The 18,893-nt window shown below is 38.8% G+C and overlaps 2 protein-coding genes across 3 annotated transcripts; one reads left to right on the top strand and one right to left on the bottom strand.

Moving 5' to 3' along the window:
- The first annotated feature begins 1,267 nt into the window (after positions 1-1,267).
- mpi (mannose phosphate isomerase) lies at positions 1,268-15,420 on the top strand. Its single transcript, XM_042496144.2, has 8 exons — positions 1,268-1,415; positions 2,764-2,891; positions 5,596-5,796; positions 6,407-6,548; positions 6,760-6,939; positions 7,493-7,666; positions 8,574-8,782; positions 10,680-15,420. Exons 1-8 carry the CDS (start codon positions 1,400-1,402, stop codon positions 10,896-10,898), a joined length of 1,269 nt encoding a protein of 422 aa, XP_042352078.2. The 5' UTR covers positions 1,268-1,399; the 3' UTR covers positions 10,899-15,420.
- A 365-nt stretch (positions 15,421-15,785) lies between these two features.
- Positions 15,786-18,453, bottom strand: LOC121959324 (protein PML-like). Of its 2 annotated transcripts, XM_088080258.1 has the most exons (3): positions 18,310-18,453; positions 17,981-18,089; positions 15,786-17,356 (listed from the first exon to the last, which is right to left on the bottom strand). In XM_088080258.1, exons 2-3 carry the CDS (start codon positions 18,057-18,059, stop codon positions 16,701-16,703), a joined length of 735 nt encoding a protein of 244 aa, XP_087936384.1. In that variant the 5' UTR covers positions 18,060-18,089; positions 18,310-18,453; the 3' UTR covers positions 15,786-16,700. The 2 variants fall into 2 exon arrangements, with proteins under 2 accessions (XP_087936384.1, XP_042364518.2); XM_042508584.2 differs by lacking the exon at positions 18,310-18,453 and having other exon boundaries at positions 15,790-17,356; positions 17,981-18,244.
- Positions 18,454-18,893: the final 440 nt, after the last annotated feature.

Raw genomic sequence — 18,893 nt, forward strand, 5'->3', positions numbered from 1 at the left:
TGGACAGTGACGTGTATGTTCGCTGACACACATAAAACGTTCACGAGGCGAAGCGCGCCACCTGTGGATTTTAGCGCAAAAAGGGACTGTCAGAGGAGAGGTGGCTGGGTTTTGACTTTGTTTTGTATTGTTTTTATCCTGATCCTTCCCAGAGCACTACTCACTCCTCTCTCATAAATAACAAATAGTCCTTAATGTAAAGTTAATGTAGGTCAAGTGCAAAAGAGTCAGTGGTGAAACTGACTGACAGCAGCAGTCAGTGAGTCTTAACAGTGTATAAAATGATTATTAATGGGCTATAGGCCTGTATTATGATCAAGTAATGATATAATACAGACAAATATAATTAATTGAAGTCAAGAGCAGTGATTATATACAAAAATAAAGTTATGTCACCTACTTTTTATTTTTAATAAATCACATTGTTACCAAGAAAAACAAATTCCTGTGCAGCTTTATGGATTTTGGAAGTACTATAAGACAAGAAATATAGATAACTAATTTGTTTTTGCATTGTGTTCATATCGGCTTGTGACACAGGCTATTATATCAAATCAGGGGGAAAAAATCTTTTACTTTAAGGTTAATTTACAGAAATACAAACTGATACATAGAGAAACAACAAAATTAGAAGACAAAAAAAATAAAAATCAAACATAAGCTATAAAATAAAAATAATAATTACATTTAGCCTACATTATATAATGCCAGAGTTTGTGTTATATTCATCACATTATGATCGTTTAATAACTTAAATGTCTTGATAGCTTTTTGTTCGTCACATTAAATAGGATGGTGCTATGTTTGTTGAAATTATTTTGAAAAATTAGTCAGTTTAGTCTCATATTCATATTCATATCCTATCTTGACTAAAGTATAGAATTACATCAAAGATATTTATCTCAACAATTATCTTAAGTTTGGAGTTTTTTATAGAAAGTTTGCAACATCAGTCCAAAACATTCTGGTATATATGCAGTGAAGACATAACTGAGAAATAGGCCTATTCTCTTTTTCCAGTCCAAAGAAAAAAACATTTGTAATCGATAATCGCTTAAATCTTTCCAACATAGCATTTACCAAATTGATCTGTGAATAAAGATATTTCTTTGAGCTTGTTATTTGCAGTAATTATATGAACTTCCCATGCTTTCTCCCACTATGCATCATTAAATAAGGAACTTAGTACGTTCCTAATATTTTTGTTGGAGCACCTCTCTTTTAATATATTTGTTCCACCAACATAAACAGTTTTTAAAATTAAAAGGTAGCCTGGATCTGCAACGCGAGAGTTTCTGGAAAAAAAAAAAAAAAAAAAACAACAAAAAACCTCTACGAAGTCGCGAGTCAGATTGTGACGTCACCAGACGCCATCGGTCCGACAGCCGCCGTTTCAGCCATGGAGGAAGTGAGAGGTGAGTGAGCGTTTCTCCTTCATAACTGCTTTATATCGTCTGCTCCGTCGATAAACATGTAGCCAGCCAATGTCGCATTGGGTTATTAACACTACATGATACCTAATGCAGGTTATTGACGCCAAGAGACTGAATGAAAAAAAAGCTCGTTATAGAGCCTCCACATCAATATTTCAGCCGGTGTTTTGTTTGTTTAATGGTAGGCGGATAGTGGACTGTTAGCACTACAGTGAAATAACACACGTAGTTAGGCCTTTTAGCCACGAATCATGTCTACAGATGTACGCGAAGTGTGCGTTTTAGACACACAGGCGAGCAGCTCGTCGCTAATGTAAACCTGCTTACTGTGTGTGTTTCTGTCAGTGAACGCTGCATCGTCAGCTGGCCGGTGTTCCGCCAAATGATGTATCCCCGGAGGAGTCTGTTTCCACCGTTTTAAATGCTGTATAACAACACTATACGGGCTTTTTAAAGCAGGCTCTGCGTGATTATTTGTCCCTGTCAATTTATGCCACGCCTTAATAAACAATAAACTGCTAATGTTGTCAACAAACCAGTTTATTTTAATCCAATTGTGTGTTTTCTGGAAGACCTGCTTTGGGCTTTTTTTTCTCTTGCTAATTTAGGGTGAGGATTTGTTAATGTAATAGGCCAAGTTAGGGACTGTTCTTTATTTTTCAGAGGAGTGTGACTTCCTTATGTTTGTATGTATGTATTTATTTATAACCCTCCCCAAAGCTGCAAATATTTTCCCCTAAGCCCCCCTGAGTTACTAGGTGAAAATGCATGATCCACCCTCCACCATAAATTAGCTATTTGATTTTAAAACATACTGTTTGAAATTTGAAGGTTAAAATTTGAAGGTGAATCCCTAGAGTTGAAAAAATGAGTTTTTCTCTCATGTCGTGCATGCTGATTAATCAGTGCAAATGGTTTACTTGTAGCCAGATTGTCAATGAGACCAGAATAAAGTGATTTTGATGAAATATCACTATTGTAAGCTTAGATTAGGTTATGGGTTGTTAAAAAACATGCTTGTTAAGTACATACAGAATACAGCAATTTAAAGTTGTGAGCCAAAATTAAAAAACATACGTCCCTCCCCAGTGCTTAAAAAAATATTGTACATGCCTCCCGCTTTCTGCATCTCCCCCTCCCCTCTGATAAATAATGAACACTCCCTGAAAGATAGACAGACAGATACATTATGTAGTACACTTATAGTATTTATATTATAAGTATTTTTTTCACAGTCATAAAGGGAATGGAGGTTCCTGGAATACACTGGATTCAGTTCTGTATACATTTTTGTTTTAAGAATCACACAGTAAATTTGGTTCCTCCTCAGTGTTTCCCCTCACCTGTGCCGTGCAACATTATGCGTGGGGGAAAGTTGGGCTGGACAGCGAGGTGGCCAAACTTGTGGTTGGGGGAGACCCGCTAGCTGTCGTAGAGGATGGAAAGCCCTATGCAGAGGTAAGGTTTTTACTGGGAAAGGTACCAGTTCAAATGGACTGGATCTTAAACATGATACTTGCTGAGGAGGTGAATTGTATCTGTTGGTGGTTACTGACAAATAAGGGAATATATAAAGGACCTTGTTCACTGGAAATTCCAGGTTGTAATGGAATATTTTTATCTGTTTTTTAAAATCAAGTAAACCAAAAAAAACCTGTAATCTCCCAGAAAGGATTCAAGCACTCTGTGGTTAAATCAGAAAGAAAATCCTGCGTAGTGTCAGAACTGTACAGTATTTATATTTACACTGTTTTAAAAGAACGGGCAAAACTTGAACATCTGGGATATCATGAGTTTTTTTGGGTTTTTTTTATCTGTGAATAACATTTCAAGGTCAAATAATGCAACTTTTTAAACACTGGAATAGAGGTAAAAAAAAAATTGACTTACAAAACTTTAAAATTTTGACATTAAAACTCAGGATCCCCATTAAACATTCAGTGCAGTTTATTAGGATAACCACACTTGTGTAGCAGCAGCAAATGGTAACACATGTTGTTGGCATTAATAGGATTTCTAAGATTTTTAAATTCTGCTCTACAGTGTTCACACTCAAAAATGCATCACTCCTATGTTTGACAAAGCAGAGGGAAACTGGTATCATTCTCAGGGTTTAAAATGTGCATTGCCATTAATGCTCAGTATCTTAGCAGAGAGCCTTGTTCTCTCCATGCCTTTCGTAAGTCTTTATTTAGCTACAGCTGCTCTGCAGGGTTTTTTTTAATAAAGTTCATCAGTTCAAGTTATTGCAGTGGTGACATTTTCACGTACCACAAGCCGCAGTTATGTCACATGTCATGGTTCATGCTTATGGTCAGAGGATTGTATTGATGTTTCATTTACGGTACAGTATGTGACTTATTGTGCAAGTAGTCTAACATTTGTATATCCTATTTTTTCCAGTTTTTGTATTGAGTAGATTTTAGTTTTGCACTTGAGTAATCTTGTAATTATACTGTTATTGGAATAGTACTGAAACTGTTACATGTTGGCTGACCCAGGACACAGGTTAAAGAGACCACCCTGTACCAAAAAGGGTTACAGGTTTGCAGTCAGTGTTTGTCCACCAACAAGTGTGTGTCCTTGAGAGACAGTATCCTCATTTACATTTAAGGCATTACAGTAACCCTCTTATCCAGAGTGATTTACACTCAGTGAGATGGTTAGGATTCTTCTCACTTCCCTGAGTATAAATCACTTTGGATTACAGCATTAGATAAACTGATTTAAATTTCCAGTGTGTCTGATTTAAGGGGATATGTTGGCTGAATTACAATATAATATAATGTTTTTCTTTAGTCTATAATCACCTGAAAAAGAAGAATTGTTGGGTTTTCAGTACCTAAGAATGAGCCTGTAATATCACGTAGCAAGCCGGTCCTCAGCAGTGGTATAGATCTATAATAATACCTTAGGTACAGGATGCCAAGAGGGGACTTATTCATTTGAATGGAGTTGCACACCTGCCACATATGCCAAAAAAGTTTCTAGCTACTGCGTTTACGTCTGTGGAGCGCAGCCTACTGAATATGAACCATTAGTGTTTCTCACGTTGCCTCTGTCACTTTCAGCATAGCTCAAAAATTCATGGTAGAAAGCATCATAACTGACCTTGTATGCAGTTGGAGGTGTCCTGTCAACAGTTTCACAGACCTCTTTTTACAGTGGTGCTCTATGGGGAAAATGCTTTTTGGGCTGTGAGGGATATGGGGTTTTTTTTTTTTGTTTGTTTTTTTTTGCTTCAATGCTGCGAGTTGCCACTGGAAAAAAATGGAAGCAAGACTGAGTGGATTTAATGGGCCAGGTCTACAGAGATCGGCATGAATCAGACAAACCAAACTCTGACTCTAGATGTAGCCTTTTTGTTTGTAGTTAGCAGCCTCTTGTGACAAGCAGCATTGGAAAAACACAGATTTTTTAAAACATGAGCCTTTTTTTTGAGAGGATAATTCAGTTCCCAGGAAAAACCTTTTCAATTTCTTGATCTAAAGTTATCAGAGAAAAAAGGAGAGCATAGATAAGGAGGTTAGCGGCCCCGTCTCCGACATGCCCATCTGTGTCAGCGAAACACTGGTATGCAATGTGAAACTGCTTTATTCAGTGATTTTTACCAGTTTAAATCACTTTTTGTTTTGGAGAGGAAGAGACCTCTGTGAATAATTCAGCTCCGGGTAAAAACCTCCTGAACAATGAACACTGAAGGAATTCTACCCAGGAGGAGTTTCAGCTCTTTGCAAGCTGCAATCCTCGCCATTAGATATCACTCAGTCCTCGTAAATCTTACACACTGCTCCTTTAATGTAAATGTATTATACCAGGCCTTTTTCTCAGAGGGCCAGAGTACAACTAGGGCTCCATTAGAGAGCTTGTTAACAGAAGATAAAGAGCATTAGAACTGCCAAGTTAACATTTTTCAGTTTATATTTATTCTGGGAGTAGTTATACTTTTAACTGGGATTCAGCACTCACTGTTTCACATTATTTCCCCCACTTGTGTTCTTCTAGTTGGATTAGGTTTTTGACCCATCAACCTTCCATTCATAAACCCATATCCACTTGTGCAACCTTTTGTCTACTTCCGCCTCGACCCACTAAATTTATTTTGAGTGTTTTGAACTTCCACTATTGGACATAACCTGTCTCTCTCTGCGATGTCTCCCAGCTGTGGATGGGTGCCCACCCAAAAGGTGATGCCCAGATCAAAGACAACAGGATCGCACAGACCACGCTGGGCCAGTGGATCGCCCACTTCCCTGGCTGCCTGGGCTCCAAGGTCAAAGACACTTTCCAGGGACAGCTGCCCTTCCTCTTCAAAGTCCTCTCAGTCAACACGGCCCTGTCCATACAGGCCCACCCCAACAGAGTGAGTACACAAATACACACAGGCCCACATAGTGACCACATTCTGCGTAAAATGACTAATTTGTCAGTATAGGGACATTATTTAGCATGGATTAAAACTGTTTTGGTTTTTTTTGCATTTGACTAAAGCCAAATGAACTGCAAAACAGAAATCTGTAAACCAAATTTCACCTATAGTTTCATAATGTCATTAGTATCCTTGGAATATATACTGGTGAAGGACAAGTATCATCAGTATTTAAATATTTATTGTGATAAACCCAACCAAATTTCGGTGTGATGTTACCCAAACAAAACTTAAAGGACAAGTGTACTGATTTCACGTAGTAAGTCTGTTTACAGGTCTTGTGGAGTACTACTGCTCATTTAAAAAAATATATGTGTTAAGACTTTTATTACTCCAGAATGAGCTGCAGAAAGTCTGATTAATGTCCTCAACTGATCACTGGTCACTTGAGTCAGAGTTGGATTTTGAGTCAGAAAGAAATGAGCTTACTAGACCAACGTTGCTGCCACTGCAAACAGGTGAAGGAAGTCTAGTCTACACACTCTCATCCTTCACCTCTCCTCTTAGTAACCCTCTTCCTTTTCTGTCATTATGGTTTGGTCAGGAGTTAGCTGCTCGTCTCCATGCTCAGTTTCCGGAGCACTATCCAGACAACAACCACAAGCCAGAGATGGCCATTGCTCTTACCCGCTTTCAGGGCCTCTGTGGCTTCAGACCAGTGGAGGAGATCCTGGGATTCCTTAAATGTGAGTCTCAAAGTCCCACAGGGTCATTAGAGGATGATTGATTGTTTGTCCTGGAGAAAAAAGGAAAATAGAGACATTTTATAGTGTCAAACCCATACACATACTGTAAATAATATAATGGTTGGGTGGGCTGAGGGGCATAGTACTGTACTTTGAATGGTAAATGTTTCACAAAAAATAATTACATACCTTGTGCATGTGTGTACATCAGCTGTCCCAGAGTTCCACGCTCTGGTGGGCAATGAGGCAGCAGAGGAGCTGCGATGCAACGTGGGAGATGCGGCTCATACGGGCCAGGTGCTGAAGAAGTGCTTCACCAGGATGATGAACTGTGAGAAGAAGGTGTTCGTAGATCAGCTCAACATGCTGGTCAAGAGAGTCACTGAAGAAGGTAAAGAAGCCGAGGGATGTAGCTAATGGAGCTCCTAGCAACAGAAAATGAATTAAAAAAAATAGTTGGTTAGTTTAAGCATTACCAGGGTGTAGAGGTAGAGGTGTTGCCTTTTCACTTGTTTCACGCAGTCTGTTTGAGTATCAATATATGAAAACACTTTCATCATTATCAACAGTCTGGTATCTGGTGCAAGTTTGTTAGACTGAGAGATATCCCCCAGCTGAAATAAAAATCATCCACCCAGTTGTGGTACAAACTGAAGCACAAGTAACACAAGCTCACCTAAAAAAGACTATTACAGCTTCCAGCTGATTATGCAGTAAAAGCAGTGAAATAATGAACCACACTTGTGCTGCTTTATCCCATTTGTACCAGTATCCCAGAGTCAGGGAAGGGACGAGTCAGTGCCTTTTTTTTATACTACCACAGGGAGGCACTAAATCAGACATTTATCTAATTCTACCAATAAGAGGCTTTGCAACTAAATCAGTAAAAACACGGGTTAGTTGTTTTGCTCTTTATGGTTTACTGATGTTTGTAACCTCTGCAGGTGCAGCAGGAAAGGACACATCAAGCAGCAACGGAGACCTGCTGCTCCGTCTCCACTCCCAGTACCCTGGAGACATCGGCTGCTTTTCCATCTACTTCCTCAACCAAATAGTCCTGGATCCAGGCCAAGCCATGTTCCTGGGAGCCAACGAGCCTCACGCTTACCTTTATGGAGGTCAGATGATGCTTTTTGTTCATATTCATAAAACTGAGGCCACATCCACCAAATACATTTTCATTTTGAAATCGGGTTTTAAAACAGAGACGAGGTGTTTAGTTTCATTTCAGGAATTGTATTTTTCCATAGTAATAAGCCTTTAGCACCCAATAATGTAATTAGTTTCTTAAAATCTAGTAATGCATGGAAATGTAATAAAATTTGCTCTTAACCTGATTTAAAGACGTAAAAACCCAATAATGTAGTTATACTTTCTGACTGTCCTACCCTGTCTGTTGCATACATAATCTTTAAGAGTCAGCCACAAAAATATAGTTTTATTTTCTGAAAAGGCTTTGTAGTTTCCTAAAACAGCTGGGAACTGTAATTTTAAGCAAATGTTAATCAAACAGGAGTGAATACTTCATTCAATGGGGACTATTTTCAGTAGCAGATGAACACATTTGGTGGCATCGAAGAAATTTCCTACAGCGGGATGGTGTACTTGAGGAAAAAACCTGGTATTGAAAGAAACATGTTAGCTAATGCAACAGTGGGATTCATACATGTGTTGTCCATGTTTTTGGAGCTATGCGATGTGTTCTGGGTTAAGTTTTGCCTTTAACTGGCTCTGTTGCCTTTACTGTCACCGCTTCTGGCCTCCTGTCCACTCACATATTCATCCCGCAGCTGAGTGTAGGTTCACACCTGTTGTCAAAAGCCATTCTTGGTAATCACTGACTATAAAAGTAGATCAGTGGTAAAGAAGAAATAGCTCCTGCAATGCATTCAACCTCACAGGCTAACTGTATGTAACATTGAAAGAGTATTTGAGAATTGATTTTCCATTTGAAGGAGAGTGGACTGCCCACTTTGCTTATTTAAAACATGCTTCCCTTTTCTGTCTGTTCATACATCCATCTAGACTGTATTGAGTGTATGGCCTGCTCAGACAACACAGTGAGAGCCGGTCTGACACCGAAATACATTGATGTCAACACGCTGTGTGAGATGCTGAACTACAACCCTGCTCCGGCCAGCTCCAAAATCTTCCCGTGTGTTCAGGATGCCTCAGATCCCTGTGTGTTCCTGTACGACCCCCCAGTGCCAGACTTCACTGTCATGAGGATACAGGTAGGAAACCAACGCTAGATAAATGATTACACGTTAGAAGGGAAACATTAACTCTGAATGGTGACAGAAGTAAAACTCACCGAATGGGGAGTGGTTGTTATTAATAATCTCAACAAACCAAAACAGCAACTGTTTATACTATTTAGACTAACATAGTAACATACTGTAGTTTCTTCACAATGAAACCCTTAATTTATAAACGAGATTGAGGTAGTTATTTAATGAGTTACAAATTTAGCCAGCCAGTCACTGCAATAAAGACACGTAAGGGGGGATAAAACAAATATTCACACCTGTTAAAAGTGTTGTATGTCTTGAAAGAGCTACAATTTGAAGATTTACGTTTTTAGCTTGTGTGACTTGTCAAAATATCTTCCCATACTCCTTTTTCATGACACAGTCTAAACTGTAATGGCAGGGAGAGTCTACGTAATATCTGGACCTTAGATTGTTAGATGTAAATGAAATGTAGTCTCTATTGAATATGTTCGTGTGCTTAAAATACTCCAGTTTTTGACCTTACTCTGAGAAAGATAATTTTTCTACTGAGCTGCTTACATGGCAAATGAAGAGAAATATTTCTCTAATATTTCAGTTTACATGCAGCCATGTAAAAGTGAAACGACTGGATTGGCGTTTGCAATTTTGCGCAAAGATTTTTTTTCCAGTCTTTTCAACGTTGTTAACACAGCCTCCCTCTTTTATAATGTTTAAAAGTGGATGCGTATCTCCTTCCAACTAGAAATGTGGGCTTTTCTTTTGGACATGCATCTCTATCCCAGCCTTTAAAACGCAGAGCTGAAAATAAAAAATCAAGAGGTCGTGTGTTGCAAATTGCTGTACAAGCTCAATTTGAGACGCGAGGTATGAATGTGCTGTATAGATGTCCAAAGAATGCTCCGAAGACCTGAATAACACTGGCATATCCCACATCTTAGTCAGAAATTACTACATTGCGAAAAATGGCTAATTTTGCAACAGAATATGCTGTTCATATGAACCTTGTTAAATTCAGAATATTGTCATATTTAGAATAACAGAGGGATATTAGTGTGCATGTAAACATAATCAATGTTATTTATTGCACTTGTAGTTTTTAGTGATACACGTTAATATTGGCATGTTAGCGGATTTCGACTATATTTGCTTTAAAATGAAATACTGAAATCGGCCAACATGCCAATTTCTGCCAATTGGCAAACTGCTGTTTCAATTTCTTATTATTTTTAATTGTTAATTTCTCATTTTTTTAATTTGCAAAGAGAATATTATTAAAACATCAACCTTAAGTTGAATTTTTCTTTTTTTGCACATTGAACAAATATTACATACACTGAAAAGCATTGCATTGAATTTCTCAATCTGCTGGCAGGTCATCACGAGGTGGGGCGACAAGTATTTATCATATGATGTTAATTCCACTACAGAAGAGACTTGATGATCGCTAAATGTAGATGGTGAAAACAAGTGGATATATCAATATTGGGATCGAATATCAGCCAAAGAAGTTGTTATATTCAGCATGTCAGATATCTACAAAAAATCCAATATTGCGCATCCCTAGTGGTTTTCCTGCAATGACACGTCAAAAACATTTTCTTCAAAAGTTTTAGAAACCCACCAACAACCATTCAACCTAGCTGGTGTCAAAACCAGTCAGTGAATTAAACAAATCTAAAATTGTCCCACATTTACTTAAGTAACATAATAAATACACACACACCAGTGCCAACAAGAACATCATCAAACTGTGTATTCCAGTCAAGGAATTTAAGCATGTGCACAGAAGGTAACAGGTAGACACAGACCGGTGGGCAAATAATATTTTGTTTTTTTGTAAAGTGTTAAGTTGCAAACAGAAACATTCTTACCTTGTTCCGTGCCGTCCCTCCTGCAGGTCCCAGCCTCGGTGAAGCAGTACACTGTTGCATCAGTTGACAGCGCCAGCATCCTCCTGGTCATCGAAGGCGACGCCACGGCGACCTCTGCAGCTGCCCTCTCTGATGTCACGCTGAGGCGGGGCACCGTCTTGTTCGTCTCGGCCAATGAGAGCGTCTCCCTGCACATCACCTCCCAGGCGGGGATGAATATGTTCCGGGCCTGCTGCCTCCTGTAGCTGTGAGTCTGAGGCTGTGTGTGAAAGCTCAAACTACCTGTGTGTGTTTTCCTCTGGTTTGACTCAGAAAGGATGACACTGCGTTAAGGATCAAGCCCAATTATCGTAGTGCACTTTTAAAGTAGGCAGTAGAGCTTTCAGACACAGTGTGCCGATGCCCGTCTGTGCCCGCTGCTCCCCCCCAACCCAAACTCGACCTGCCGACTACTCCAGCAGTGATTTTTAGCTTTAAAATCCAGCAGTAATCCACTGCTGATGGATTTTAATTTGTTGTATTTTCTACCTGGAGCGATGCAATCACATCCTCTAAAAAAAAGCAGAGGATGCGCACATCCCAAATTCATAATAGGTGCTGGAAAGAGGACACATAGTTAGAATAAAAAGTATAATATGTCCATAACACTGAACAGGACCCAAAATAAAACAAGTGCACATGACACTGTTGAGATCACTTGATCCACAGGTTCCTGATATGGAGCCTGATGACTTATGATGAAGATTGAGCAATTCAATTGTAGCATGAAAGTTTATGTGACCTTGAAGACAGCAGGAGAACACAACCTCATAAGGATCCGAAATGTAAAATTACTTTTAACGCTCAGAAAAGGAAAATATAAAATCTACAGTCCTGCTGAAGATCATATGATACAATAGAAAGCCCAACAATAACTAGTAAGTAAAGCTTTGGTAAGACTGCTTTGTGAAAACAAAATGAAAGACCCTTAGCAAACTCCATCCACTGATGACAGTGTGATGCAGCTGAAAGCCAACACAAAGCTAAAAAATAGACCTTGAGATATTTTTCATGCATTTAATACTTCCTTTTTTAAACAGTTGTGCCGCAGTTCAAAAGTTTCTCAGGTCATCAAAAACTTGTTTAAGGGAAATGTGAAGCTTAAGATCTTAATTACAATTCATAAAGACCTTTTAATGGTTTTACAAAAATCTCTGTCTGTGAACTGAGCAACTGCTATAAAGGGTTTCTCTCTGAGCACACCTCCTCCTGCTTGTCTCCTGATCACCTGTCCCCCCCTGATTGATTTACTTATGTCCAGTTCCCCTTTGGTAAATCGGACTGACCCCCTTCTCTCCTACGAGGATCTTGTTATGATTCCAGTATCAGTCCCATCTTGACGCTGATTTCCTAACTCGGCCATGGCGGACACATTGCAGGAGGCAGCTTGCTCAGAAATGTGAACACACAAACATTTAGTACATCTGAGCAGTTTTGGGGAGTAACTAGTTACAGTAATTATATTACTAAATAAATGTGACTGTAATCAGTTAGCAACTGAGAAAAAATATGTATTTAAATTACAGTTACTAATCACAATGTTGGTGATTACTAAGGGTTTACATATGGAAAAAATAAAGACATTGAATAAAACATTCGTTACGTTGCTTTACATATATTAATATATTTAGTTTAAAACATTTGTTAGAAATGTAATAAAATGTGATAAGTTGAAGTAAATGAAATAGTGATGGAACTTATTACATTTTTAACAGGGTAACTTGTAAACTGTAATCGATTACATTTCAAAAGTAACCTTCCCAACGCTGCGAGAGGTGCACTCAAGTGTCTCAGTTACATTAAGTTTAAGCAAAGGCAGCCTACAGTGCACAATGCGAATACATATATTCAATCACACAAAAGTAATCCTGCATATATTCAATCACTCATGTCCTGCATATGTTCAGTTATACAAATGCAGTCATAACGTGATTACGTGTACGTGATTACACTGTCATTGTACAGTACAGCCATACGCAGTTGGTAATAGGTTTCTACCGCAGTCGGCCTCCAGTGTTTGCGACATTTTTCCTTTTTATTCCCAATGAACCTACAGCTGCACGTTTTTATCCTCCGGTCTGATAAAGATATACATTCAAACAGCACTAAAGCAGGGTGGGGGATATGTTTACACTGGTGCAGTACACCACCACTCACTGCTTTGTACAACTATAGAACCATCTTGTTGAGGACTGAGCATGTCTGTTAAATGAGCCAGCAGTTAGCCTTTCTACAGGGTCACTGGTGCAACTAACTGTTTTATCATCTTAGTTTAGCTTGAAGAAGTAAATATCCACCTCTGGGGTAAAAATATATTGTTAGTTTATCAACAGTTGAGACTATATAGTGTTATACTGAAATGCCTGTGCATGTTTGATTTAGAGCAGTAATACTAGAGAGGGTCCTCTGTCTCGACTGCCACAGTGAAGTTGACCCTGGGAAGTAGTACTACTTTTACCAGCGCATGTTTATAGTCTGGAAACTTCTCCTCAAAGTAGTGAAAAATCATGAAGATTAAAAAAAGAGGTCCACTATTGTCATCCCATTATAGGGGTATTTCGGATGTTTGCATTGGGGTTTTAAAAGGTACTTGTCCCAGTCAGTGTGTTACCTACAGGGGATGGCTGTCATGTGACTTTGGTGTTTCAAAGTTTTACACCTTCTTTCCACAGTTTTGTTTTGTATCTGTATAGTAAACAGAGAACACAGCCAGTGTTTAACACAGTGAAATGATTTTCTTTGTACAGGAATTCTGCCACTGCAGAAATGGCAAAAGAGTTTGAATGTTTTTCGTGGTCCAATCTGCTGGAATATGCACATGGAGCAGTACAGAGACAAAAACAGGACCATTCATACACGGAGACAAATAAGTGGTGAGGTAGGACTATAGGTGTGCTACCAGTTTTGTTAAATATCTGTTAAGAGATGTATGTTACATGTGACGCTACAGCTCTGTGCAGCTTTTAGTTTGGATTCACCAAAGTCACCAAATAACACAAACAAACCAAACAATCGAGGCAACGGTAGTCCAGCAACTCTTGTGTTCTGTGAAAATGACTGGGTAAAAAATGGGTAAAAAATGGGTAAAATGACTGTTTTTGTCAGTGCAGTCTGGTGGCTTTGAAGAGAGCATAGCTGGATATAACGGCTTCAGTTTCCCATTTGGGAAGGGTTGTCTGACAGCAGCGTTAAGTAGGGAAAATACTCTCAATATAGCGTACACTGGGGCTCTTTTAGGTGGTAAAAACATTTTTTGCTGTTGCCCCCATCCACAGCAGTACACTGCTTAGCTTTAGTGTCGGTTCTCCTGTCTGCCTCTCCAACCTGGTGGAGTGCAGACCGACATCTACTGTCGATAATGTAATAACTAAGGATAAGTACCTAATACTACCCCACTTCAAAAAATCTGAATTATCCCTTTAAGCACGACTTCATGGGAATCAAGAATGCATTTTGATTCAAATTTATACATGACTGAAAATGCACTGCTGCTGCTGCTTGTTGCATATTTATACAATTTGACCCAAGCCCATTAAAACATCCAAGTATTGTACATTTGTACAACAAAATGCTGCATTGAATTTTATAGTAATATAGGAACAAACATGTCTGTATTTCTGAGTGTTTGAAGCCAATTTTTTTTACAGACTTTGCATGTATTATTGTTTGTACTGAATCATCGATACTTGACATCACATACTAAGAGAAATGTTTGCTGAAACTGTACCACATTGTAAGGTTTCACCTGTACATTTATATATCATGAGGTGAGTCGTTTTGTCGTCACAGTAAAATCTTTGTGGTGACCACTTCCCACCATGTTGGTACAATATTGTAACTAGATAATTTCAGTATGGTGCACACGTCTGCATAATATTCCAGTTCATACCAGGGTCAGTCTGAATTCAATAAATCATGACGTGGATTTTCTTGTTGTTACAATTTTTATAGGTTATCTAGAAATAAATATTTGAGAGTGAATGCCCTATCTGCCTGCCGACCTACCAGTGAGTAAATATTTTTCTTCATAGTTTGACCTGAATGAATGAATGCCCTGAGCCAACGCTGGTAATGCTTTTACCTTCTTCATAATGTTACTGATGGAGGTCAATCTCTAAGCTTGTCCCTAATATAGATGCACTAAATCTTAAGTTGTTGGTTGTTGCTAAATATTGTTGGAAAAATGGAAAAATATTAAGAGATGGAAGGATGTTGATAGTTAAAATCACTGCATCTTTTTGATTAAAGAACCATTACCTCAAATTCATCCGTTTGTATCTCTAAAATTGTAGAGCCTCCGGTTATATTTGTCAACAAGCCTTTTTTCCCCATATTTTTAAAATGTTTTATTTAGTAATCTTGTGGGGGTTGCTCTTTCGAACATTATCTGATTATCATTAAAAATATTAACTTTTAATTTCATTTTAATTTCATTTTAATCACACGTTTGTTTGTTTCTGGTCTTGTTTTGTGTCATCTTTAGTTTTAATATGGTGCATTCAGGACTTTGCACATCAGTCTTTTTTTCCACTTTTAACTCCTTCAAATGCACAAAAGTCTGAAGGCCACAATGTTTTACCTTAACTGTTTTATTTAACTATAGCGAGAACATTTCTGTCTCGAGTGAGGATACGGTTTAGCATTTTTGAATATGGTGATGCTGAAGCCTGGGACTACAGAAAACATGTGTATGTAAAAGTGGTTCAATAAAGCCTTGTTCCATTACTACACCGTCTGAACTCTGTTTTCTTGTTGTTGCGTCTGTACCGTTTGCTACCTTACAATACCAGTTAAAGCACTATAAGTTATCTGGATAACTTTAGAGAGTCAAACCTGAGAAGATTCATTTTACATCAGACCATGTACTTGAGTGTGGAGCAGTTCGAAGTATTATTTGTCAAGTTAAATGTTAACTTTGGTATTTTATCAACCAAAATTTTTCAAACCAAGATGGCAATGGCAGTTTTTGTTTCTCTCAATTTTATTAAAGAATAAAATCTTTAAAACCAGAAACAGCCCCAAAATTGCGATTGCCAAACTCACTAGACTCTTTAAATAAACAGTAAATTTATCATAGCAAAACACACTTTAGTCAGATAAATTTAACTCGGTAAGGATTTTTTTCCCCATTGTGTTAGACACTTAAAAAAAGGGGGGTGGGGGGCATTCAGGCTGAAAATAAGAAGGTTACTATTTAAAGTCCCGATAACTAACTAGTGATTATCATAATTATTATTGTTTTGATATTATCCATATCTCCTAGCTCTACTAAAATATTAATTCGGGACACACTAAAGTTATACAAAAAACATTAATTTGTTGATTTATTTACCTTTAATAAAAACGTTTTTTCAGTGAAGCTCATCAAAACATTTGAGTGAACTCAGAATAAAACTACATTACATTTTCTTAGTTACAAAAATATATTTGAAAGGCAAATATCCAACAGTCATCTCTGTTTCATCACACTGATGAATGAAAATCAAACTGCTGGGTTAAAAGTGGAATAAGAGAAAAACCGTCTCACTACTTCAACAACCATCTTAAGCTACAGCTGAAACAGACTCTTGTGTCTCCAATCTTGAGCAATAAATTAAAGTGCATGTTTTTTGGGATATTAAACAGGGTGAGACTGAAGCACACAGATATGAAACTCCACACTGACAGAGCCAATCAAGGCAGTCTAGAGGAATGTAGGACCCTATAAGGCTAAGGAAAAATAATGTAAATGCTGCGTCAGGCTGGAGTGGTACCATGTGACCTCCAGGTGTGCGTGCATTTTCCTCATACGCACCCATCACCTTTCAAAAGCTTTCACAAACTGTTGTATCCATTTGCTCTGTATTTTATTTTCCTTTTTGCGTCACTGAACAGGATGACTTCAGTGATTCTCTGTCAGTTTATCATTTATTCCACCATCAACCACAAACGGACAGCTTCAGCTGTTTGCACGAGAACAACAGCCTCTCCAGCTGTGCCGTCAACAAATTCGGCACGTTTCATATGCTCTACCTTGCGGCTTCTTCTTCGTTGCTCTCTGTGACCTTCACTGTCTGTCTGAAGTGCTCCCACAGGGGGCGCTGTACTGCTGGCTCACAGGGCACTTTGGATTTAGCAGATAGTTTGTTTTCCATGGTGTCCAGAGTGAACATATGCCTACTAATCAAGTCTGGTGTGGGCTGAAGCACGCCATACAGTGCCTGCAATGCTCGCACATCCTCCAAAGCATCATGGGCCTTGTAGTTCATACCCAGCAGCTCCCTGACCAGGTTCTCCTGTCGGAAACTCTGGAGGCCGAGCTCCTTAAGCATCTCTCGAGCCAGTGGTAGTGTGTCAACACAGCCAGAGACTGCTGACTCAAAGTCTGCTCTGAGGTCCAGTTCATCGAGAGCTCGAGCCAACAGCCGACAGTCGAAGCGGCGAATGTTGTGGCCGATGACAAGCGGGCACCCAAGCATCTGAAGGAAAGCTATGAAGGAGACCAGGACCTCTCGCAGGGAGTTGGTGAGAACAAGCTGGCGATGGAGGTACAGTCTCTGTCTGTGGACCCTGAATCCGGTCACTTTGGCTGCTCCACGCTGCATTCGACATCGAGGGATGACGTAAAGGTTGAGAGAGTGGCCTCCACTCACTGCAGCCAGCTGGACAATCTCACAACTCTGACCTGATAAAATAAAACATGTAGATTAAAAAGTGTCATCTTATGTGATTAAGTGTACTTTTATTTTATTTTCTTAATGCAGTAAACAGAAAACTTTGTTTACACAGCAACAATAGGCACAGCTGACAGAGTTAAAGTCACACTATAACTCATACTATGTCATGCTGTTGTAAATTTTCTGGAAAAATCAAGTGAGAAACTGTTAAAGGGATAGTACGGATTTTTTAAGCGGAAGTCAGTTTGTAACATACAGTGGATGGCTGTCCGCACGCCCACAGTTTGGAAAAGTAGGCAAGAGTAGCTGCTAGCACTACTACCATGAACGCATTACAACATACAGGAAATGAAGTCTGCAACACATGCAAAGAAAGTGTCAGCAAGGGAGGAACTTCTTCTTTGTAAAACCTCAGAGAGCTTTTCTATTCATTTTTTAAATTTCATTTTCACTTTATATCAGAGAAAAAAATGCTATAACTTGCTAATGCTAATAACTTTCGGTGCATTAAACAACACTGAAACTAAATTAACTGTTATAATGCCGTCAGGCGACGAAATGTGTGAACTTTATACCATTTTCATAAAGTATCATGTGTAAGATATCACATGAACAGTAAAAAGAGATCTTACCCAGTCCAGTCGTCTCCAAGTCAAAGAAAACCAGCGACTGTTGCGACTTTTCTCCTCCGTCTGAAGCCGACGTTTGCATCCCGACACGACCACAGTTTCAATAACGCCTCTAAAATATGACAGTTTTGTAAAATAAACCAACGCGGACACATGAGACACACAGGCAGGACGTAAACAGAGATTTTCCTGAATTTCCCTCCGTGTGTTTTAAACACCGGAACACCGGAACACCGGAACACTAAACTTTCAAAAGAAAAGCCTCGTTGAAGAGGGATTTAAGAAGTAAGGAAACGAGATTAGTTGCTGCCTTGTGTTAAAAATGTACTAACCTGCAGTTACAAACAGTATAGTGTAAGTCCGTAGCAAATTAAAATATTTTTCAACAAAGACTAAACAGAATCAAGAAATATGAAATATTGCGGACATTATTTTCCAAATTTGCGCATGCGCAAGAGTCATTTCTTCTCCTGTGAATATGGAGAGTGTCAAAGCGTCTCAGGCAAAGTGCTGCCCTCCAGAGGAAATTAAATGATAACGCACCGCAGCGAGGAGGAAAATAAAAACGTTGGTCTTCAGCACGGTATATCTGTTTGTCATAGAAAATAATTTCCTAATAATGTGAATGTAATCGTGAGAAATGGTACTGTGTGATGTGATTCAGTGATGTCACCAGGACCTTTTTAAGTCTTTCAATGTCTCCAGTAGGTCTGTGTGTAAGATACTGCAAAGGCAAGACCTTGTACATGTTTTGGCTACGTCAATAGGCATAGTTGTGTGATGTGTGAAATGTGCTGTTTAAAGCTGAGTGACTCTTCTGTTACTTTAAGTTTTTGGTATGTCTCTGTCCATGCACCTGTTGTGCCAAGAGCTTCTCTGATCAGATATTTGTAATAAACATATATTCAAGTAAGGA

The sequence above is a fragment of the Plectropomus leopardus genome, chromosome 7 (assembly GCF_026936395.1).
Source record: "Plectropomus leopardus strain MGB_pleo_1.0 chromosome 7, ASM2693639v1, whole genome shotgun sequence".
NCBI lineage: Eukaryota > Metazoa > Chordata > Actinopteri > Perciformes > Serranidae > Plectropomus > Plectropomus leopardus.